This window comes from Molossus molossus, unplaced genomic scaffold, assembly GCF_014108415.1.
Source record: "Molossus molossus isolate mMolMol1 unplaced genomic scaffold, mMolMol1.p scaffold_m16_p_4, whole genome shotgun sequence".
Lineage (NCBI taxonomy): Eukaryota > Metazoa > Chordata > Mammalia > Chiroptera > Molossidae > Molossus > Molossus molossus.
This window is the reverse complement of record NW_023425377.1, coordinates 104,288,500-104,313,816: the sequence shown is the minus strand read 5'-3', so window position 1 is coordinate 104,313,816 and position 25,317 is coordinate 104,288,500. Positions and strand designations below refer to the sequence as shown.

At 38.0% G+C, this 25,317-nt stretch overlaps 2 protein-coding genes across 6 annotated transcripts in view; both read left to right on the top strand.

Annotated features, from left to right (window-relative positions):
- The window catches only part of TRIM2 (tripartite motif containing 2), a 138,343-nt gene extending 128,785 nt beyond the window's left edge, over positions 1–9,558 (top strand). For 3 of the 4 annotated variants that reach the window (XM_036240476.1, XM_036240474.1, XM_036240475.1), the window contains exons 11-12: positions 2,827–2,967; positions 8,017–9,558. In XM_036240476.1, coding sequence (XP_036096369.1) covers positions 2,827–2,967; positions 8,017–8,169 — 294 coding nt within the window. In that variant the 3' untranslated portion in view covers positions 8,170–9,558. Of the gene's footprint in view, positions 1–2,826; positions 2,968–8,016 lie in introns of those variants that run through there. The other variant, XM_036240477.1, reaches the window with a different exon arrangement.
- A 3,168-nt stretch (positions 9,559–12,726) lies between these two features.
- The window catches only part of MND1 (meiotic nuclear divisions 1), a 58,553-nt gene continuing 45,962 nt past the window's right edge, over positions 12,727–25,317 (top strand). For both annotated transcript variants that reach the window (XR_004956460.1, XM_036240717.1), the window contains exons 1-4: positions 12,727–12,751; positions 18,256–18,321; positions 21,856–21,913; positions 25,029–25,177. Coding sequence is in view for 1 of the 2 variants with exons in the window: in XM_036240717.1 (XP_036096610.1) it covers positions 12,749–12,751; positions 18,256–18,321; positions 21,856–21,913; positions 25,029–25,177 (276 nt within the window). In the remaining variant the exon portion in view is untranslated. The remainder of the gene's footprint in view (positions 12,752–18,255; positions 18,322–21,855; positions 21,914–25,028; positions 25,178–25,317) is intronic.

The window sequence follows — 25,317 nt, the reverse complement described above, 5'->3', positions numbered from 1 at the left end:
ACTTAATATTTCGCGACTATTCAATAATTAAAACAAGATCATTTTGTTAATTTTCTGCATCATAAGTCCTTTTAGACAAAATTAGATGTTAGAACTCTGCTACAACAGAAGATTTGGGGAGGGAAGTAGCCCTAGCATACACTCATATAGCACATTGTATACTTCTTAGAATGCCTTCACACAACTGGTGTTCCTAAGAAAACAATGCCCACCCCTGTTCCCCAGGTAGTGTCGTACATCTTTCTTATTAGGGATAGGGGGAAGAAAGATTTGATCTTTGTTATGAGCAAATCAGAAAATAATAAAGTGGTTTAAAACAAATTTCTCTTTTACGAGAATGAGAAAATGTTTAGTAACATTCTAGACCAGGTGTGGTGCGTATCCCATGGAGGTATGCCAGGTGATCATGGGCAGTGCCCTGGCAGGTGTTTTTATTTTAAGAGTCAATTATTTATTTTAAGGGTTTCCTTCTGTTTACATCAAGTGATACTGGTTTGTACTTATAGAAGCAATGGAAAGTTGTCCTTGTAAGTAAATTCATTTACATTTTTTACAGTTAGGAATTTTAGAGGAAGGATAATGAACAGCGTCAGTGGTACACTAGTGACTGAGGACAACCATTGAGCAACCAGCATTAAACACGATTTGTCAGTGTCGGTCACTGGAATAGCTAAAGAGGATTTAACGCCCATGGGTGCACTCTGCCGTGCCCTTCACTGCTCCATTTCCCCAGCCCATTCTAGAAGATTTCTTTAACCCGAGTAAATGGAAAAGCCTTAAGCTTTTTCGGTGGTTATGCCAAGTCGCTGTGCAGAGGAGAGCACAGTGGCGGTGGGGCAGGATGAAGGCAAAGGATGCCCACCATGCTAACGTCCAAGGCTGCCTTCTGCCATGTCGTCTCTCCAGAGCTGCCACCACAGTGGTAGAACTCCATCCTCACTGCCCCCACCTCCCTCAATGCCAGTGAGCCGCAGATTCTCCCCTCTATGGGGCACGTCTTAACAAAGAAAGGGAAACAGTGGGAAAAATCAGTAGCAGAGGAGGAGGGTAACTGAGAGCAAAGAGGCAGCAGGGACTGGGCTTGTGTCCTCCCTCCTAGGGGGCTATCCAGGTCGGTCCTGTGCAATGAGCATAACAAAAGATGATGTGTAGGACTTAAGGCAAAGATCAGAGAATGATAAATTGAGTCCTTACCAGCATGAAAATACTCCCATTGGTCTTTAAAAATAGAATTTTTAGACAATCAAAATAGATCCAGAGACCTAGAAGCAGGGAACAGACTGACAAACCTCAGAGGGAAGGGGATGGGGAGGAGGGGTGGGAAGAGATAAACCTAAGAACTTATATGCATATATGCACAGCCAGTGGATACAGACAATAGTGTGGGGAAGGCAGGAGGGGGAGGTGTGGGAGTGGGGAAGAGGGGGCGGTCAATGGGGGAAAAAAGGAACATTTGTAATACTTTCAACAATAAAGATAAATAAATAAGTAAATAAATAAAACAAAAAAAGTTTCACCAATAATAAAAACAACAACAACAACACAATGTGTTATGTGAAAGGAGAGATTTTCACCACATGGTCTCTTAGTAAAAGCTGGTTCTTGTCTGTATCCTTTGCAAAGAACCAAAGAGGTCACTTGCTTCCTTGGCAAGTAAGTGATTAATTCAGAAAGTGGTCAGAACTCTTTTCCTTTGTCTGAAAGTTGAGCCTTCAGAGGTGGAAGTGTCTCACTTTCCTAATTTGGGTAACCCTTGGAGTCCTTACATCTTTCCTGATCACAGAAATGGCACAAAGAGAATCTCTCAAGGGTCCTGAGATCATCCTCAAGTTAGATCTCAGCTCAGATGTAGTGAATTCCCCCTGGTCCACACGATCCAGGAACCCTTACTCTCACGGTGCCTTGTCTGTAATACTTTTGGATTGTTAACGAATATTTCCACACTTGTAGGCTGGAGGCATTTCAAAACCATTATCATCTGAACCATCAAGATAAAATTATGTTTACAGTAGTCTTATCATTAAACGCATATTAATACCTTCAAAATCAGTAATGTGTATTTGAGACACATACACTAACACTCTAGTAATAAGAATGTTCAATTAACTGCAACAACCCATTGCTTGCCCATATCAGATTAGAGAATTTGCTTTAGAGTTCCGTTTCTGTCCTCCTTCCTTCTCTCAGTAGCCTTAGGGTCATATAAACTCTCTATTTTAGTTAAAATATATTCTCAAAAAAAAAAAAAAATATATATATATAAGCCCTTATGTCTTATCTGCTGTACTCTCTCTCGCTCTCCCCCTCCCCCCGCTCTCTCTCTCTCTCTCTCTCTCTCTCTCTCTCTCTCACGTACACAGTCAATCAATTCCCCCTGTTATAATTGTGAAATCCAGCCTCCTCTTTCTTGTTATGTTGACTTAGTAAAGTGGTAATAAATTCTGAGCATCTGGCCTAACAAAAAGCCCCTACTTTCTGACCCAACTTTGAATCATCGTCCACCCTATTGGAAATACAATGCTTGTTCTTGAAATTTAACCATTTATTTAAAGGCAGAAAGAATAATATTGTTGATTATAGCTCTACTTTCTCATACTACCTTATATTTGTATATATTTTGTAATTTATAATGGAAGTATTTCACACATAAGTATTCAATAACCTGATAACAACCAGAAAAAAACAACTGATTTAACAAATGAGAAATTGACAAATTGGGAAACCACAATTGTTATAAGTAACCTGCTCAGATAGATATTTTTAAATCCATAATGTTGGCTCAACTACTCTTATTTAAAATAGAGTAATTGAAAAATATGTATACAGGTGTTTAATCAGGAAGGAGAGTTCATGCTGAAGTTTGGTTCAAATGGAGAAGGAAATGGGCAGTTTAACGCCCCAACGGGCGTAGCGGTGGATTCGAACGGAAACATCATTGTGGCCGACTGGGGAAACAGCAGGATCCAGGTAGATTAAAGTGCTGATTTATTTGTGTTGAGTGATTGGTACTTGTTAAAAATGGAGAATTAGCTGTCCTGAGATTGTAATGTTTTTCATTCTGAATTTGTTAGGGCATAAGACCACAGGTAATCTCACAAGGAGTGCCAAACTAAGGAAGGTGGAGTAGAAAAAATGTCAACTTATTACCAGAGTGAAACATCTAAATTGGGCCTTTTTAACATGTATCCCATAGGCCCTCATTTCAGGTAGAATTCATGAGGTCCATTACACAAAAATATTATATTATTGTTTTTACTAGCTTCTGGTTAAAATGATCATTTACTTTAATTTGAATACAGGCAACAATCACAGTAGTTTGTGTAATATCTATTACTTTGTCACCAAGAGAAGTCACAGAAATTTTCATATTACAGTTGCAAACATCTTGAATCATCATTTATGCTCATCACTACTTCAAAATTACAGTTATTATCAGCCACCCATCACAATTTCTTGTTATTTAATGTGTTGGTTAAAAAAGCACACATACTGCCCTGGCCCATTTGGCTCAATAGTTGGAGTGTCAGCCCGCAGACCAAAGGGTTTCTAGTTTGATTGCTGGTCAAGGGCACATACCTGGGTTGCAGGTTCGATCCCCAGCCCCAGTCAAGGTCACGCAGGAGACAACCAACAGATGTGTCTCTCTCACATCAATATTTCTCTCTCTCTCTCTTTCTCTCTCTCTCTCTCTCTCACTCCCCCTCCCTTCATTCCACTCTATCTAAAAATCAATGGAAAAATATCCTCAGGGAGGAACAACAACAAAAATAAAAAAGCACACATACTACTATAACCAAAATTTTGTAGAATTTTTATTGTATTTTAATGGTTGTTTTCCTTCATAATCCCATATATTTTGTTTTGTGCATTTCAAAACATTGTTCTACTGAGTCAAAGAGGAAATCTCAAGGAAAAATGTTAAAATATACTGAGTGAATGAAAATGCAAATATAGCATATCAAATTTTGTGGAATGCAGTGTAAACAGTCCTGAAAGGGAAATTTTCACCCCAGCTTTATTGAGATTGACACATAACATTGTGTAAGTTTATGGTGTGCAATGTGTTGATTTGATACTTGTATATTGTAAAATGATTACCACTGTAGCATTAGGTAACATCATCATCATATCACTGTCACATAATGACCGTTTCTTTGTTGTGGTGAGAACATTGAAATCTACTCTCTTGGCAACTTTCAAGTGCTTAATATAGTATTAACTATGATCACCATGCTGTATATTAAATCCTCAGAATTTACTCATCTTCTGACTGGACGTTTGTACCCTTTGATCAACTTCTTCCCACTCCCCCCACTCTACCTGAGAGGGAAATTAGTAGCACTAAATGCTTACATTAGAAAAAAGGGAAGTCTCAAATTAATAATCTAAGCTCCCACCTCAAGAAGACAGAAAACAAGGAGCAAAACAAAACAAACTGAAGCAAGCAGAAGGAAGGAAACAGTGAAGATAGGATCAGATCAGTGAAATTTAAGACAGAAAAACAATGAAGTTGGTTCTTTGGATAGATCAATAAAATTGACAAACCTCTAGCAAGACTGACAAACAAGAAAAAAGATACAAAACACTAATATCATACAGACCCTGAAGAAATCAAAAGGATAATAAGGAAATTCTATAAACAACTCTACACATATCAATTTGACAACTTAGATGAAATGGACCAGTTCCTCAAAATAAAATAAATGATTTATTTATTTACTTACTTATTTATCCTCACCTGAGGACATTTTTTTTTTTTTTTCGATATTTTGTTTAGATAGAGTGGGAGGGAGAGAGAGAGAGAGAAACATTGACGTGAAAGGGACACATCGAGTGGTTGCCACCCACGCAACCCAACCAGGGCCCAACCAAGGGCCAGAGACAAACTGCACCCGAGGTACGTGCCCTTAGCGGGAACCGAACCCGGGTCTCTCTGTACCGCAGGCCGACACTCTAACCGCTGAGCCGAACTGGCCAGGGCAAAATAAATGATTTAAATAGCCCCACACAGTTAAGGAAATTTTGTTCATAATTTTAAAACTCTCCCTAAATAAATCTCCAAATTCAGATGGTTTCACTTGTTTACCATCTCAGATGGTTACAAATGCTTAAAGATTTAGCATCAGTTCTACATAATTTCTTCCAGAAAATAGAATACATGGGAACACTTTACAGTTCACTTCCCAGCTTAGCTTTGATGCCCTGATCCCCAAACCAGACCAAGACAGCACAAAAAGCAAACTATAGACCACATTCCTCATAAATATAGATGCAAAATTACTTCACAAAAATTACCAAATAAAATTCAGCAGTATATAAAAATCTCTCCATGACCAAGTGGAGTTTATTCTAAAGGTGTATGTCTGTTTCAGTATTTGAAAATCCATAAAAGAAAAAAGTAAATTGGACTTCATCGAAATTAAAAATGTTCACCCTATGAGAGACTCTGTTAAGAGGATAAAAAGGTAAGCAATCGACTAGGAGAAAATATTTCTAAATTTCATATCTGACAAAAGACTTAGACCTAGAATATATGTATAAAGAGTCTCATAATTTACCAGTAAAAGAACCAAATAATCCAATTCAATGAGCAAAAGACATGGAGAGAAATTTTACCGAAGAGGATATAGCCATGAAAAGATGTTCCATATTACTAGACATGAACAGAGTGTAAATTAAGACCACAATGAGATATTACTACACACATATTAGAATAGCTAAAATGGAAAATATTGATAATGTCTAATTTGCATTATGCAAACTAGATCTCTTAGACATTGCTATTGGGGGATGTATAATGACAGTCAGTCTTAAAAGTAGTTTGGCAGTTTCTTTTAAAAAATTGAAAATATACTTACCATACAACCCAGCAGTTGCACTCCTGGGTATTTATCCCAGAAAAATGAGATGCATGTCCATACAAAGATGTGTACATTGTTATTAATAGAAACTTCGTTATATGCCAAAACTGACCATGACCAAGATGTTTTTTGACACATTAATGGCTAAACAAATTGATATATCTATACTATGGAATACTACTAAGCAGTAAAAAGGGAGAAACTAGTGATGTACTCAACAACTAAGATGCATCTCAGGGACATCATGCTGAGTGGGAAAAGCCACTGTCAAAAGATCACATACTGTATGATTCTGTTTATGTAACATTCTTGAAATGTTAAAATTACAGAGAGAGAAAACTGATTAATGGTTGGGAAGAGTTAGAGATAGTGGAGGAAGGGGAGTGGGTATGTGTATAGAGCAGCATGATCTCTGTGATGAGGGAATAGTTCTGTGTGTTGATTGTGGTGCTGGTTACATGAATCTCTACTTGTGATAAAATGATATACAACTGTACACACACACATCCCAATGTCAGTGTGCTGAGTTTGCCATTGGGAGAAACTTGGTAAAGGGCACACAGGCTCCCTCTTTACTCTCTTTGTAGCTTCCTGTGAATCTATAATTATTTCAAAATTAAAAGTTAACAAAAACAAATTTAAAAGAAAAATAGTAATTTAAATATAATTTCACGATTGCAGGATAATATGGCATTTGGCATTTTGATTGGGTTTAAAAAATAATAAAACCGGTTACAATCTGGAAAAAAATAACACTAAAATACTATTTTGAGATTGCATAGTCTTCGTCAGACTGCCAAAGGGGTCCATGATACAAAAGTTTTTGATTTTTTTCTAAATTAAGAATAAAGCCGTTAAATCTTCAAACTGAAAAAGACTATTCTTTTCTACCATTTCTCAGAGTAGACACATATCTAAACATGCATTTACAGGCAGTGCTGTGCATCCTTGCTGGGTAGCCTGTGCGGCGCACGTGAGAACCCACACTGCACTGGTTAAACCTAGTATCACTCAGATCCTCTGTAAGGACAGCAATGGTCAGCAGTTTGAATCTGACACAGGTATCCACTCACAGTAAAAAGGCTGAGACTGTAAATGTAACAATAAATGGTTTTATTTCTGGAATGTATTTGTCTCACTCAGTTATCCCAGCAGGCACCTACATTTGAAAGAGGCATGCCATGTCTGATGAGAAGACAGAAACCAGACAGGGAACCAAGTTCACAAAGCAGTTCTGTGTAGGACTATGGACGCTGAGCTGTGTTGTGACCTTGTAACAGCTGCCTAGTTACACTACCTTTTAGAACACCTGGTGGGCCAAACAGAATGGTCAAAAGCAACCAGCCAGGGCCTTCTGAAGAAGTATTTCTCGTCCTTCTACTTCATCATAGCAGAAGCTTACAGACCAAAAGAAGACCACTTCATATCCACATGTACTGTTGACTTCTTTTTTTTTTTTTATCCTCACCCGAGGACATTTTTCCATTTTTTGTACAGACAGAGTGGGAGGGAGAGAGAGGGAAACATCGATGTGAAAGGGACACATCAAGTGGCTGCCACCCGCATGACCAACCAGGGCCGGGGACAAACTGCAACCGAGGTACATGCCCTTAGCGGGAACCGAACCCGGGTCTCTCCGAACCGGAGGTGGACGCTCTAACCGCTGAACCAAACTGGCCAGGGCCTGTTGACTTCTTATAATTTACTCTTCTGAAAAGGAAAAAAATCTCTATTTCTCATCACATAGTATGACTCAGGACCATTCTTCTGGGATCTAGTTGCTGATTTTTCTCACTTATGATAGAGGATAAAAGGGGGATGTCAGGCTAGAGGGGGAAAAAGCGAAGCTTTAGAGTGAGAAGTCATTCGTTTTTCAAGCACCATCCAGGGCATTCTCAGATATGACCACTGTAAGAATATAAGTGTGATCTGGTGGCCAATGGCATGTTCTTTGTCAGTGACTCTGAGAGAGAGGAGAAAAAGCAAGGTAAGTGGAGGGAGGGATTATATATTTGATTCGATTATATATTTGATAGATTATATATTTGAAAAAACTCACACGCTCTTATATTAAAAACATTAGCACCAAGAGTTTTCTAACTCCTCTATTTCATCCTATTACTATAACTTTTCCTATAACTGTATATCTTGACAGGTTTTTGATGGAAGTGGATCTTTTTTATCCTACATTAACACATCCGCTGATCCGCTCTACGGTCCCCAAGGCCTGGCCCTGACTTCAGACGGCCACGTTGTGGTTGCAGACTCTGGGAACCACTGTTTCAAGGTCTATCGGTACTTACAGTAACGGCTGGCAGCTGGACAACCCCTAACAAAGGTCTTGCACTATAAACTGGAATGGATTTCTCAGCGCGGGACCAGATTATACTAGACTTTTCATGCTAGAAGGAATCATTGGTGGACTTTTCCAAGGTTATTTCTGAATGTAACGGTTTCCTTAAAAACTACATCTGATTTCTGTAATTGACCTTTAGGGTTAAAAAAAAAAAATCCCTTCTACTGAATCTATAAAAACTGCAAAGTTTTACACCTGTGAACTATGGCTTATAGGACAGGGATTTATGTAGTTAATTGTGCAAATCAAATGAGCATTCAAAAACACCTAGAATATTTAAAGGTGTTTGTTAGTCCTGTGAATGGTAGCCTTTGCTCAGAGCTTCCAAAAACAAAACAACACAAAAACAAAACCTGTTGTGGTTATATACTTTAACCTCGGTCACAAGACCTAGGGGAGCTTCTAACCTCACTTTTAAACTAGTTATTGTTCTTGTGACATTTTTTGGTTATCAAGAACTATATATAAATTACTTTAGGGAAAAAAATAAGACTGTCTTGCAAAATCCTCTCATCTGTGATTAGCAGGCCTCTGAGGTTAGCACTTAAAAATAAATGTAAATTTTCCATCTTTCCTGGGTTAGATCAAAGATCTTTTTTTTTTTTTTTTTTTTTTTTAGTGTTGTTTTCACCTTTTCTCTCCTCCTCACCTTGTATCAAAAAACAAAGTACATTTTCAGGGAAACCTGAAATCCTTAATGCTTTGAAAAGCATATTACAGTAGTAATGCTACCTGTTGGTAAACAGACAGCCCATCTCCAGATCAATGCACTGGAATGTAATCAAGAAAAACTTAGTCATGTTTTATGTGCCATGTTCTCACATATGTCTCTCTTCTTCCACTTCATGAAAGCGAAAGCTTTAACCTCCTGCAAAATGTCAGCACATGTAGTAGGACACCAGTATCCTAGGACAGAGAGCCATAAGTAGCCCTTTGGAGGACGGATGGTGTCAACCAAAGGCATGTGATTGAGTAATGGTTTCCCCTTAGAAAGCAGTGTTACCAAAGTTGTGAAAGCATTACAGGTATGGGCATGTTATGGTTATTTATCATTGTCTAATGAATAGTAGAGGCATTAAAGGACTATGTATACATGATTAGGGTAAGGTAGAATGTATCATATATATCTATATATATAGCTGAATCTTTGGTGTATTGAAATAGGCAGCACTCTGAAATACGGAAGCATCGTACAGCCTTTCTTCAGCACATTCCTTTACAGAGCAGCTTCAAGCCGTCCTAGCAGAACAAGCCCTAAAGCAGATTTAATTTTTGCCATTTTCCAGGAATGATGGTATCGGCTGACTTTGCATCAGAAAATGGTCTTCTGGTCTTTCCAAAAAACAAAAACAGGTCAAAAAAGAAAAGTTGAACTTAAATTACATTTAAACAAAGTATAAATGCATTTTGAGAAACGGTGAGAATAATTTCGTCACTCATTAATTGGTAATGTAAAATAAAATGTGGTTCACTTTCATGGTTTAACTTTCTACTCAGTTCTACCAAATAGGATGCCATGTTTGGCATTTTCGATAAAGACTTTGGGATCTTTTTCACTGAAAGCACCTTAGAACTGTACTATAAGAAAACACTTCCCATATGTATAATTATATGAATGTGATGTTTACTGTTTATTAATTTATAATCTAGTCACTCTCTTATATAGGACATTTTAAAATTTAGCACAGAAATCTAGCTACTTCCAGTTGTCTATCAAATTTATGCCCAAATAAACCTCTGAAAAAAATTTTTGTTCAGAAAGATATACATTTAGATTTAGTACTTTTTTAGTTAGGTAGAGTTTTCAAAATCCTGAGATCGTCTGTGATAAAGTTATAAAATTTAATAACATTTTTAGAATGTTATGACTCTATTTCCTGGCATTAGTGGAATAAGTCTTTGAATTGAAACCTTCATATTTAATGAGTGCCTGCTAGGAGGCAGGTACTGTTCTAGGCACTGGGGACATAGTGATGGAGGAAACAGGCAAAATTCCTGCCCCCTTGGAGCTTACACTCTAGGGAGGCAATTTCATTTTGCCCTTTATTAGTATTCTACATAAAAGATAAGCTAGACTTCTGATAGCTCCTAGACTATTTAAAAGAAAACTTTTTAAATTGGTTAAATTAATTTTGGTTTATTTTCACAAGTAAAAATGGCTTTCTATTTAGATTCTGTCACAGGCTATTGATCTTAAATTAAGACTAGTTTAATTAAAGAGTTTTTTTTTTCTCTCACAACATTTAAATTGTATATGTGAATTTAGAAATTAACCAGCTATCATACCGTATAAGGCTGAATATCTCAGTTAGTAGATTGAAGACAAAGCTAATTTTTTTACATATCAATTTTGGTACTGGAATGAAAGAAAAGATACTTTGATTCAGACCTGTTTATCTGTTACTAAAACACATGCTATGGGCACTCCAGGAAACACTATATTTTTTCCCCCAAAATATGTAATCATATATGTTAAAATATAAATAACGTTTCATATTTGGATACATATGTGCATTTACTGTATTTCTTGGTAAGCATATTTTAGGGGGAAAAGTGCTGCTAAGGTACGAATAGACAAGATTTAAGTGAAATTTTGTCACATTCTATGGAAAATGGTTTCTGGTAAACTGAAAAGGATATTAAAATAGGTGACTTTTTTTCTGGGCTACCATTGTTGCTTGATTTCTCTTTGTCAAATGTACAGAACCTGTCATACATTCATGATAAGTAGCACTGAAAAATTACCCAAATTTCCCCTGGGCACTATATAAAGGTCAGTGACAATGTGTTCCCTCCCAGAACAGACCTCCCCTGCTGGACACGGGGTGGTAAAGATCACTTGACCGTTCAGAAACACATGAATAAAAAGCCTTTATGACTTTGCCATTTTTTAATGGTACTTAGTATTTTGATCAAACTTTCATCTCCAGTAACTAAACAGGTCCCCAAGTTTCCTTATTTTCATTTATTCTTTGACTAGATTTGAGGCAAATAAATACTACAGGTCCATGAAACTAGAACACACTTGCTTCTACTACTAAATATACAGGGTATGTCCTAACATGGAGTTAACTGGAATAGCAGTACACTAGCAAGTGACCGTGGATCCTTAACATGAAAGGGTTCACATAAATGCTTTGGTAATACCTACTGAGTTCATTGGAGGGAATGCCAAGTAAACATCAGGTCATCTGCAGATTGCTTCAAATGGGAAAAACCTTTTGTACATTTGGACTCTACAGCATCCTCTCTATTCACCAGCTTGTGAAAAGGGAGGAGTATTTTTAGTTTAATAATTTTTAAAAAGACATTTCCAGGTAGGATAAAATTAAAGCTATTTGCTGCAAACATTATCTAATTTTGCTTAAAACCGAAAGTTGTAATACTGTTGCATTCTGTAAACGTTGCAGGGTTTTAAATTTTACAATTATTTTAATATTTTTGATAACTAGGAATCTAGTATTGCCATAAAGGAACTAAGTGCCCATTAAAGATTTGTTTGGTATAAATAAATAATCTTTTGTTTGTTTTAAATGACAGTAAGCTACAAATCATGGTGTTAACCTTAAACTTTCTGAAGTTGAATTGTGTGGCAGTGATTGTGTGGTTTGTTTGTGGAGAACGTATGAAAGCTATTAATATTCTAAAATTGATTAATAAATTGGCTATGTTATTCCGATGAATGTACAGCATTTCCATTAACCTTTGAAAGCAGCACAGCCTTAAACTCAATGCTTTTGCTTTATGACATGGAATGTTTTGTCGTCGACAGCAGTTCTTGTAATAGAATTCTTTATATCATTCTCAATTCTATAGCCTTTCAATCCTATGTATGAGTATAAAGATTGTTTGCTTCTTTTTCTTTCTTTTTAAATTTTGTACATTCCATCTTTATAGGTCTGTTTCATACATTTTGTGTATAAAACACTAAGCCTTGCGCTCTCTGAGGTTGATTCTGTTTGATATACTCCCATTTGTTCTTTTATGAATCAAAATGCTGACTGCCTATTTAAAGAAAAGAATAAACGCTGTGCATCAAAGTGTTTGTATGTTCGTAGCTACATACGTACCACAGTATTTTGGATGCTTTAGTCTACAATAAAACTCTAATTCTGTCTTGAAACAGGAGAAACAAGATTTATGTGTATTATCTTTACCATGCACAAAATCTCAAATCTCAAATCATTATAATAAAGCTTGTTTTCTCCGTTTCCAAGGTGAATATTTATTTATTTACCACAGTCTCTTTTATAGAGAAGGAAAATTAAGGAATGTTCTACAATTTGTGGAAGGTAGCAATCCCTCAACCGAACTTGATACTAGTGAGAAGGTCCCGCCCCACCTCGTCCGGCCTCTCGGCGGGGCCGCCAGGGGTCGCTGCGCGCCGTCGGGGCGAAGGTCGGTCTCCTACTCCGGCCCTTTGTTGCTCCGCCCCCGGGGCGGGGTTGGCGCCAAAATCAAACCCTCCTTAGCGCGCCCCGCCCCCGCCCCCTGCGCCGGCCCCGCCGCCGGAAGACGCGCCACCTGCGCCATGGTAAGCGTGGAGGCCGGGCTCCCCACTCCCCTTTCTCCCTCGTCTACGATTGCAGCGATCCCGGCCCCGGCGGGCTTCGGGGGCGGGTACTCGGCCCGGGCCTCACACCGAGGGCCCGCTAGGTCGACGCCCCGGCCCCCCTGCACTTTCCGGGCGCGGCGGGGCGGCCCTGCGCTCGCGCCGCCCACCGGCCGCCGCCCCAGCTGGAGGCTGAGGCGCAGCGCGGGGACCGCCGCCCCCTGCACCCTTGGGCCGCGGAGGGGGACGCGCCTCCTCCCCGCCCTCCTGCACCCCGCGGCGGCCCCCCGGGCGGTTCGGGAGCCTGCCCGGGTATGTCAGGCTCGGCCATCGGTCCGGGAGGCCGCGAGCCCCTTCGGCGCCTGTATCCGGCCCCGGCCCCGGCCCCGGCCCCGGCCCCGGCCCCCGCACGTGCAGCCCTGGTTACAGAACCGGGAAGGATGTCCGCGCGGCGGGCGGGAGCCTGGCTCCCACCGGGCTCTCGAGATTTTTGACAGTGCAGTGGTTTTATGCATCGCGACGGGTAGCGCACGATGCTGCACTGCTCACGCTTCAGAAGTTACCCAGGGGATCCTCGCCTTGCGCCTTCAGTCTGCCATAAACCCTCGGCTCCGAAAAGCTTGGCGTCCACCCCCCGAAGGGCAGGTCTCTGCCCCTTTGTGCCGCGGACTGCTGGCTGGGAGGGAGTTGGTCGCTTTATTAGGAATTTAATGTCTTTGTGGTCATCACATCATTTTCATAAACATTCAAAGACTCATGCTATAATTTTTCTGCTTCTGTTGGCAGAAAATCGACATCTAATTAAATGAATCTAACATTTTAATATCTTAATTTAGTTAAGTGGCCGTTATCTTGCGGAGCTAATGGTAGACAAAGAGTTAGGTTGTTCGGTGTTTATTTGAAGATACTTGGCCAGATGTAATTATAACTGATAACGGCCCCTTTGTGGTTAAACTACCATCCCAGCCACCTGGGCATGAAATTATGTAAGAAGAAGCCAAGCAGGACCACACCTAAATCTGTTACCAGGGCTCTCTGATATGTTTGTCTTTATTGAGTTATTGGCCTAATATAACTGACTACTGATAACTATCACAAATGCATTAATCTCTCTGCTCATAAGTCACTTGATATTTAATGGTTTAAGGTGCTCTTTTCAGATGCTTCTGCTAACGGAGACACGTGAAACAAATTAGAAAAGTTTTTGTAAGCTATATACTTCTTTTTTTTTAAATTAATGATTAAAAAAACAAGTTTAGTATTCTGTTGATGAAAGATAACTTTCGTTCTCTTTCTTCATTGTGAATTAACCAACTGTTTTGATTTGGTTGGGCTTGCTGAGTACACAGTTAAGTCCAGGCATATGTTGGGAAGTGGAGAAATGCAATGTAGCCTGTGACCCCTGCAGACATCGTCTACTTTCAGTTTTGCAGAATTTTATTGTTATTGATCAACAGGGCTGACTTTAGGAATTCTGTAACTCCTAATTGAAGAGGATTCCTTTGTTATCCTCAAGTCAAATTTTGACTCCCCTTACTTACTAATTTGAATGCATCTCTAACTTATACCATCAGATTTTCTTTAATTTTAAGTATTAAGTGGCTCTTGTTCATTGTTTTTAAAGAAATTTCTGACTGTGGATTATTATGGTATCTTTTCACATTAGTTATTTTGTTGTATTTTAAATTTTATTATTTTAGAGAGAGAGGGAGAAAGAGAAACATCAATTTGTTATGCACTCATTAGGGTTGCTTCTTCCATGTGCTCTGACCTGGATGGAACCACAACTTTGGTGTCAGGACAGTGCTGTAACCAACCAACCTATTCCACTAATTCTGGCCATGATGTTCTCCTACTGTGGTTAATAGTAAAAAACAATCTGTTGTCATGAGAGACTGATGAATAAATTAGCCTGGAAGCAATGTAAATGGATAATACAGCTCATCCTTAGTTCTTAAGTAACTTTCATAGCTGCTGAGCTGAGTGATAAGAGCTTTCCTAAAACTGCCCCCAGTACACTAGATTCTCTTCCTTGCCAACCTCTGGGCCGCAGATTCTTGGATAGTCTTGGATGCTCTCTCTGAGGAGCTGTTTATAATACTGACATTAGGAGCCTTACTAAAGCTTTGGATCTGTTTTTCGCTGAGGCAGCCACAGACTAAAGACCTAAAGGGGTTCTCCCTGCTCCACAAGTGCCCCTGACATGGCCTCTAGATAGAAAAGCAGTGTTCTTAATCCTAGGGCACAATTAAAGTACCTGGGGGAAAAACTTTTAAAAAAGCATGCCCAGGCTGAGGCCCCATCTCAGATTCTGATTCATTTCATGTGGGATGTGCCTGGACATCAGTATTTTTGAAAGCCCCTGAGGTGATTCTAATGGCAGTTGCAGATCCAGTGGAGGAGCCTTCTACCTGAGTGTGAATTTCATGCTTGGTTTTTTCAGTTACAGCAGAGGCCAACGTGAATAGGTCTACTGAGGTTTTTCTGATGTACCTCTCCAAGCCAAGCAATAAATGGTCATCACAGAATTTCTTCTTATTTCATCCTGTATTATATTTATGGGAGTCTAGAGGGTGTTGTGGGGTTTGAGAGCCTGAACAGCTTCACATTTTAGGGTGGAGGGTTTTAGATACATGGTCCTGAAATTAAGGCCTGGCCTTTATGTCTGCTCTGTCTAACCTGGCACTAAGCTCTGGGAAGGCAAAGGCAGTTCATGTTCTGAAGGTTTTCAGTTCACTAAGAGAAATGAGTAAACACATCTTTTTAACTAGTAAGCTATTTGATGAAGGTGTGTTCTGGGAACACATGGGATGACACTCAGCCTAGCCTGTGAGCTCAGGGACGTTCTTTTAAATATCTTTTTAAAAAATTTTTTTCTTTATTGATTTTAGAGGGAGAAGAAGGGAGAGGGAGAGAGACAGAGAAACACTGATGAGAGAGAACATTGATTGGCTGCCTCCTGCATGCCCCCCCCCCATTGGTGATCGGGCCCACAAACTGGGCATGTGCCCTGACCAGGAGTCAAACCGGGGACCTCTTGGTGCATGGGTCAACGCTCAACCACTGAGCCACACTGGCCAGGCTCAGGGACATTCATTTAGAGAATGCCCAAATGAAGCTTTGGGAGACTTTGAAGTTTTGAGTAGGTAAGAGGAGAAGGTGTTTTAGGTAGAACAACATTTTTAAAGGCACAGAAATGGGAAAGAACATTCTGCGAGTGGAGAAGTACAAGTAGTTTTGTATTACAGCTCAAATAGCTTAGCTCTCTATGTGTTTATGGTAAAATTTAAGGTGGGGAGTGGTGCCTGTGACAGTAGATTGGGATCAGGTGATAGAGGGCCTTTGCGTTTCATTCCTATGGTATTGTATACTCCTGGATGGTTGGGAGCCATTGAAGGCTTTTGACAGTGCAGAATGTGAACTTCGAGGGTGAGACAAAGAGTGTTTAGGGGACTGCAGCTATGTTGCAGGAGACAGATAATGAAGGCCCGAATTGAGGTAGAGGTGAACGGAATGGAGCAGACAAATAGATTTGTGAAATTGGCAGAAGTTGTGATTTGTTGGATGTGGAGTAATGAAGAAACTAGGATGACTGCCAGACCTCTGCTCTGGCTTGGTGACAAGGTGGTATCTGGTATCTAACTGAACTCCAGATCTAGAACAGCAAGTTTGGGAGTGGACATGGGGGAGGAGTTCAGTTCAGACCTCCTGAGTTTGAAGTCTGTCCAGCAGGCAGGTAGATACAGGAGACCGAAGCTCAGGAACACACTCCAGGACTCATGTAAAGATTTGAGGACTCAGTGTGTTAGTTAAAACCATGAAAGCAGATGAGGTCAAAGAAAAGGTGTGAGGAGAAGAGGGCATCAATAGATACCCTGGCCCTGGCCGGTTTGGCTCAGCAGTAGAGCGTCGACCTGTGGACCAGTGAGTCTCAGGTTCAATTCCAGGCAAAGGCCCTGGTCGGGGTCATGGGGGAGGCAACCAGTCGATGTTCTCTCTCCCTTTCTCTCCCTCTCTCTCCTTCCCACTCTATCTAAAGGTAAATAGAAAAGTATCCTCGGGTGAGGATTAAAAAATAAATAAATAAATAAATAATCAATCTAAAATAGAGAACCCTGGGAAACTGAAGTGTTTGAGAGTAGACAGAGGAAAAAGAGAAAAATATAAACTTTAAGCCTACTTATTTTACCCATGTGACTCATTAAGGAACACAAGATAATTTTATGATTGTGATGAGTTGGTGGGTTTCTAGGATCTGCAATAGAACATACTCAGGTACATATTCAGAATGGCAATTCCAAATCCCTCCCCCCATGTGTCATGACCTCTCATTTTCTGATGAAGTTTTTGGATGGATAGGGTCAGTCTTTAATTGTTGTTTTATTTATCTGCTTTTTAAGTGGTATAAAGCATTTTAAAGTTATTTTTTTATGTGCAATGTTTCAGAAAGAGGCTCTTTCTTAAGAAATACTAATGCGGAATCCTCTGTTAGACCACTAGAGATGATGGTTCTCATTCTCTTTTGTTATTTTCTGTGAATCTTTGCATTGAGGAAATTTGGCTTTTTTTTTTTTTTTTACTTTTTTTTTTTTTTACCGTATATACAATATATAGTAAAATTTATTATTAACATACATTTTAGTTATTTATTATCTTAATTTCAAGTTGGCTAAAAGACAGTAACCTGAAGTAGGCTCCATAATCTACTTGGGTAGGTTTTTCTTCCTCCAGCTCAGCCTCCACAATGCTACTACAACTATCTTACTAAAATGTAATTCTAATCTTGTCACTCCCTGCTTTAGAAATTGTGCAGTAGCTGCTCATTGCCTAGAATAAAGTCGTCTCTCTTCCATCATCGGACCCCAGACAACCTTTCTCACCTTGCCTGTCACTTCTTGTACATGTGCCATACAGTCATCATCCACAGTTTTTCTGGAGCATTCCGGGTTCTTCCATAACATCGTGCCTGTGTGTGGTCTGCCCAGGACACCTTTCTCATCATTTCTCAACTCACCAAAATCCTTCTCATCTCTGACTTTCTTAGCGAACTCTCCTCCCCCCACGGGGCGAAATTAATTCATTCTGATCTGGGTAGTAATTCATTCTGTTCTGGGTAATTTGTGCCTGTACCTGTTCATCAGTTATAAGTAGTTATATCTATTTATTGTCTTTGAGAGATTATAAGTCTTTTGAAGGTAAATACAGTGACTTATTACTGGATCATTTGCTAAATAATAAATTTATACAAAATGCCAGGCCCTGTCTCAGTCACAGTTTTTATTTTAGTGGCACATCTACCACAGGGCTTGGCTTGTAGTTGTAGAATAGTTAAAATCAGTCTTTAGGCCTGGCTCTGAGCATTATCAAACCTGTTCATATCAGGCAAAATCATGCATAAAATTTCTGATAATGTTTCAGACCAAGTTGTTTTAAAATGCAGTGTCTAAAAAAAACACAGTGTTTCCTTTTTAATTTTTGTACTTTAGTCGAAGAAAAAAGGACTGAGTGCAGAGGAAAAGAGAACCCGCATGATGGAAATTTTTTTTGAGACGGTAAGTCATTTTCCCTAAGGTTTTTAGTATTTTGTATACTTTTTTCTTATGTATATGTCATCCTGTATTAAATGTACCTTTTTTTTTTAGTCCTTACCCACGGATCTGCTTTTTAATTGATTTTAGAGAGAGGAAGGGAGAGGGAGAGAGCGAGAAAGAGAAACATCAATGTGAAAGTGAAATGTCGATTGGTTGCCTCCAGCACATGCCCCCCAACTGGGGATCCAACCTGCAGCCTGGGTATGTGCCCTGATCAGGAATTGAATGCACCACTTTTCTGCGTATGGGATGATACTCCAACCAATTGAGCCACACTGGCCAGGGCTTAACTGTACCTTTTTTTTTAGAGATTAATACTCACCAATTTCCTGAAGAATGAATGAAATTCTGCAAATATTTGTGGTGCTTGTGAGCTATGGTGTATGAAAGAATCTTATCCCAGTGTTCAAAGAGTCTCCTCTGTCCAGACTGTCCTACACACTAGACCCAGAATTATCTTTCTGAAGCATATATTTGATGTGTCCTCTTTCTGCCTGAAACTAATAATCAGAATAGCTCACATCTACAGAGTGCTTCCTAGGCTTTAATCATTTATCTGATTTCATCCTTATTAATCCTATGAGATCAATACTGTTGTTATCATCCTCATTCTACAGATCTGGACATCTGAGATGCAGCTTAACATACCAGCCCTGGATCTCAAAAAATAGAAGTGAAGTACTAGGATTCAAATCCAGGGAGGATCATCTGATTTTAAAGGCAGTGCTAAATACTGCTACTTTGCATTTATAAATCTATCGCTAGTGTAACACATATATGATAGTACATAGGCCTGCTTAATTTTTTCCAGCTCTTTGCCTGCCGAGAAAAATGATGCAATAGATGCAGTAAACACAAGATGTATAAGGTTATGCCAGCATAACACAGCATACTGTTTTATAGCAAAATTTTTATAAATAATAAGTACACTCTAAAATAATGGTAAAATGTACACTATAGTCAATACATAAACCAGTAACAGTCATTTACTATCATTATCAAGCATTATATACTGGACATAATTGTATGTGCTATACTTTTTTTTTTTTTCTTTATTGATTTTAGAGCAGAAGGGAGAGAGAGAGACAGATAGAAACAGATGAGAGAGAACATTGATTGACCACCTCCTGCATGCCACCCACTGGGATTTGGCCCACAACTTGGGCATGTGCTCTGATCAGGAATCAAACCGGCGACCTCTTGGTGTATGGGTTGGTGCTCAGCCACTGAGCCACTCGGGCCGGGCATTATGTGCTATACTTTTATACATCTGGCAACGCAGCAGACTTGTTTACACCTGCCTTTCCACAAACCCCTGCGTAACACTGCACTACAAGATGGCTAGCTACAGCGTCACTAGGTGACAGGAATTCTTTAGCTCCATTATAATCTTACGGCATGTTGACTGAAATGTCACTATGCAGTGCATGACTATAACTGTATTAATTGATTGATTTCAGCTTATATATTTCTATATATATATATTCATTTATATAAATACATACACGTAGATATTTGAAGTTGCTAATGTACTACAAAAAGAATTATTTGCCTATTACACTTAAGAAGAACATGGGAACAGTATAACTCAATGATAGAGAACTTGTATCTGAAGTCTGTTTCACCTAATAACTTTAAGGAAGTTATTAACCTAAGTCTCAGTTTCCTCATCTGCTAGGGAGGATGATAATTGTACTCAGCTCTCAGTGTTGGTATAAGAATTAAATGAGCCAGGCCAGTGTGGCTCAGTGGATTGAGTGTCATCCCATGGACTGAGAGGTCCTGGTTCTATTCCTGGTCAGGTCACATACCTGGGTTGCAGGATCCATCCCCAGTGGGGGGTGTGCAGGAGGAAACCAATCAGTGTTTCTCTTCTAACATCGATGTTTCTTTCTCCAAAAAAATCAATAAAAAACATATTTTAAAAAATAAGCATTAAATAAGATAGTCTGTTTAAAATATTACAATGCACAGATCCTAAGTGCTCAATTAAGAGTTATCTAGTGGTAGCTACACATAGTTTTTGTAAAGGACTGGAACCATTGTGTTCATATGTCCTTTATTATCTCTTTATAATGCTGAGGGGAACTAATATATATTCGAGATCATTTTTCTCTGTCCACTTACATGATCACGTTTTAGTTCTGAGGCTAATTCTTTGCAAGCTTATTTATTTACACAGCAACCCCACTGTGGCAGCTGATATGTTTGGGGCTCTTCCTTGATGACCACATATAGGCAGATGTCTCAATGAGTTCATGCCCTTTGTCCAGGATATCTGAAGTATTTGCAAATAGGTTTGATTAATTGATTTTTTTTAATGCATTAGAGACCTAAACCAATAAGTCATTGCATGTTCTCTGAGACCCTAAAGTATTATATTTAAACAGTTTATTCCAAGATGTGCAAAAATTGATTTCACACCCTGAGACCTGAGACTTAGCATTTTTCTTAATTTACTAAATCTTAAATGTAGTGCGATGAAGTTACTTTTTCCAACATTATGAAAGATTTTACAGTGATACCTATGTGTCCCCAACCTAGATTCCACCATTAACATTTTACTCTACTTACCTTATCATTTATATATTCATCTCTCCACTCTTGTATCCATCCGTCAATTTGTCTTTGGGGGTTGGGGAATGATACCCAGTACTTAGTCTTTTGTCAGGTAGATGTTTAGTGAATATTGTCCTCTGGTCAGTATTTGTCTTTTCAATGTCTTAATAGCACCCTTGGATGATCAAGTTTATTTTAGAATTAGATTCCAGATTTCCAGAAATTATCACAATAATTCTCTTCTAATTACTGAGTACTTCCATCTTAAATATTTCACTTTGGTTATCCAAGGTTTGTTCACCACTTTAACCAAGGCTTATTACAAAAAAGAAAGGATTAACCATAAGATTAACTATTCTACATGTATAGATTCCCGTAATGTTTTGTTTTGGTGGACACGCAATATGAAGAGATGAATGGTTGATAGGCAGCCATGAATATACAATTTTCCTATTATTTAAGTGTAGCTCTTCCATGAAACTAAATGTAAACAATTCTTGACAGCTGTCTGTTTTGCTTTTCGTTGGAACTGCTAAGTCTGTAACATATGATATATGCTAAGCAAAGTACTGTTTGTGTTTTCTTAAAATCAGTGTCGAAGAAGCTGGATTATCTCATGTTTACAAATTATTCATCTTAACTAGTTTTTACACTTCAGTGGGAAGGTGTTCTCCAGTTACTTTAAGATTTGTATGGTCATGCAAAACCTGTCCATTTTAACGTCTCTTGAAGGTATTGAACAAGGTAATTTCAGTTTCCTCTAGCTCCAAAATGCTTGATTTTATTGTATTGTTCATTTCCAGGCATAGTTTTTTAGTACAGTGTTTTACAAATAGAATTAAGTACAGTGTTTTACAAATAGAATTATTGTAAATATAAATATATAGTAGAAAATAAATACATGTTTTTCATCTCTTAAAAATTTTTTTTAAACAGAAAGATGTATTTCAATTAAAAGACATGGAGAAGATTGCTCCCAAAGAGAAAGGCATTAGTAAGTATCAAAGATGTGCTGGGATATTCAGGGAAATATCGGTCATCTTTTCTGCTAGTCTTTTACTTTATAGAAACATAAATTTCTAGAGATGAATGTTTGTGAAAGTCTGTACGTGATGTTTTTGGGCCACAGCCATGATTCCTGTGTTTAGAGTATCTGCTGTAGGAAAATTAAAATGGAATATGCATACATGCCCATGTACATACAAACACACATGTATGCATACGCACAAATATACACATTTATCTATTTATGGGTATAATTTACTTCAAAAGAAGTAAAAACTGTTAATGTGTGTTTTAATATTTGTTAAATGTGACTTTTTGTCTTTACGTGGTATATTAGTTTTCTCTAGCTGTATTAGTTTTCTATAGCAGCCAGTTACCACAAATTTGGTAGCTTAACACAATAGAAATGTATTCTCTCATAGTTCTGGAGACCAGAAGTCAAAAATCAAGGTGTCAACAGGGTTGACTCCTTCTGGGGGCTCTGAGGGGAATCCATTTCATGGTTCTGTCCTAGCTTCTGGTGGCTGCCAGCAGTGTGTGGCTTGTAGACACATCATTCTAATCTCTGCCTCTATCTTCATGTGGACTTGCCTTTGATTTCTCCCCTTCTGTCTTTTACGGGGACACATGTTGTTAATTTTGGGACCCATCTTAAATCCAGGATGATTTCATCCAGAAATCCTTAATTACATCTCTACAGATGCTTTTGCCAAATATAATCACATTCATAGGTTCTGGGGGTTATCTTTTGAGGGGGTCGTTGTTAAATCCACTATATAAGATACATATTTTTTAAAACCTTACTTTCTGATTACATAAATTACATGCTTATTTTAACAGATTCGGAAATTATAAAGAATATAATGAACCCTGGCCAGTTTTGCTCAGTGGTTAGAGCATCAGCCTGCGGTCCAGAGAGACCTGGGTTCGGTTCCTGCTAAGGGGACGTACTTCGGTTGCAGTTTTTCCCCAAACCTGGTTGGTCGTGCGGGTGGCAGCCACTCTATGTGTCCTTTTCACGTCAATGTCTCTCTCTCTCCCTCTTCCTCTCCCTCCCTCACGCTCTATCTGAATAAAAAAATGAAAAAATGTCCTCTGTTGAGGATTAAAAAAAAAGAATATAATGAAAATAAAAGTTTTTCATAATCCCTCTAGTCTGAGACCACCACTGTTAACACTTTGGTGAATTTGATGTCTTATTTTTAAGTTCTGTTTGTGTGTTTGTATCTGTCCATTTCTCTGAGAAGAAACTATGCTGCATCTAAAGTTTTGTGTTCATGTATTTTTTCATATAACATATAATCCACATGTACTTGTCATGTGCTTTTTAAAAAATGATGTACATCTGCATCTCCTAATGTTTAATTCTATCACTACCTACTGTGCCTTGATTTACTTAGCCCATTACATATTGCTGAACATCTAGTTGTTCCCAAATTTTGCTTCTAAAATTAATGCGTAATTAACATGCTATCCATAGATTCTTTTTCTAAAAGACTATTTTTTTAGAGCAGTTTTAGGTTCACAGAAAGATTGACAGGAAGGTGCAGGGATTTCTCACATACTTCCTGCCTTTCCCTGCTAACATGCATAGCTTCTGTTATCAACATCGCTCACCAGTGGTACATTTGTTACAATGGATGAACCTGCATTGATGCATCATAATCACCCAGAGTCCATAGTTTACATTAGGGTTCATTCTTGGTATTGTACATTCTGTGGGTTTGGACAAATATATAATGACACATCCATCATTATGGTATTATACAGAGTATTTTCACTGCCCTAAAAATCCTCTGTACTCTGCCGATTCACTCCTTCTTCTCCCCCTCATAAATTTTTTCCACATCTCATATTACTTCAGAAGGAAATGGAATATAAAATGGAGACTGTGTAGTCTTGGACTTTTTATATGTATTCTCAAATTACCTCAGGAAAGGTTATACCAAATTAAACTCTCATTCATTTCTCAGAACTGTGTTTTCGCTTTTAGAATTTTTTGACATTTCATTTCAGTTTGTACTTGTTTACAAGTGAGGTTAATGTTTTACATATTTGATGTCAATTTCATTTATTAAATCTTTAATTTTTAAACAGATTGTATTGTATTTGTGGATCTGCTCTAGGAAAAATCAAAATGGATATTAAAATAGGGATAATATTTTGGTACAGCTTTATTTAATAGAAAGTAAGAATTGTTCATGAATTTCAAACATTTGTGAAATATGACTTTGTATTTTTACATGCTATTTTTAAAAACATTTTTCTGATTTTTAAACTCACCCTTAACTTACCCTTAAATATCCAGTTTATTTCTTTATTTAGTGTTTATTTTTTCATAATAGTTTTATGTTAGTTTTCTTAAGGCAATACATGTTTATTGTTGGAAAAAGAAAAATGAGTAAAAAAGAAGGAAATGAAAATTGCCTCTTAACCAGTCATTCTAAGATAAGCACTGTCACATTAGTATATACTGTCTTTTAACTGTATTTTTGATATAATGCATTCTATATAATACATATTAAATGCATATATATAATGCCATTAAATATTTAATAACATAAATTTAATGATTGTATAGTATCCCATCAGTACTTTAAAAAGTCCAATCATTGGACTGGTTTTCAACTTTTTACTATTGAAAACAGTGCTTTGACAAGCATCCTTATGCATCTGCATCATTATTTCTTTGCATTTATAAAAGTGGGATTTCTACATAAAAATCATACATAAATCTAAAGCTTTAGATACATAAATCAAAAGCTGCTGTGTTTTCCATCCATGTTGAAAGTACCCATTTCCCTGAATCCTTTATAATATTTTTTAGTGTTTTTAATTTGGTAGTCATAGATCATATCCCATTGCTTTATTTTACATTTCTTTAATTATTAATGGAGTTGAACATTTTTCTTGTTTTTTGACCATGCATATTTTGTAGATGCCCATTGATATGCTTTTGTTTTTCTATTGTAGTATTTAGCTTTTTTGTTACTATTTTTTAAAGCTCCTTATTTATTAAATTATTAACTTGATCTATAATATTTCCCCAGTTTTTTACCTTTTAATCTTATTTATGATATATCATTAAAAATTATATCTTTTAGCTGCTATGTCAGTAAAAGAAGTTCTTCAAAGCTTAGTTGATGATGGTATGGTTGACTGTGAGAGGATTGGTACGTCTAATTATTACTGGGCTTTTCCAAGTAAAGCTCTTCACGCGAGGAAACGGAAGCTGGGGGTTCTGGAGTCTCAGGTAAGCCACCACAGTTAAAAATAATAGATTCGCTTTGTAAGAAAGACACTTGTTTTACTTAATCTTTTCATTTAGTGGTGTCTGTTAAATTTTTCATATACATTATTTGACTCAAAGCATAAAGATAATCAACATCTTTT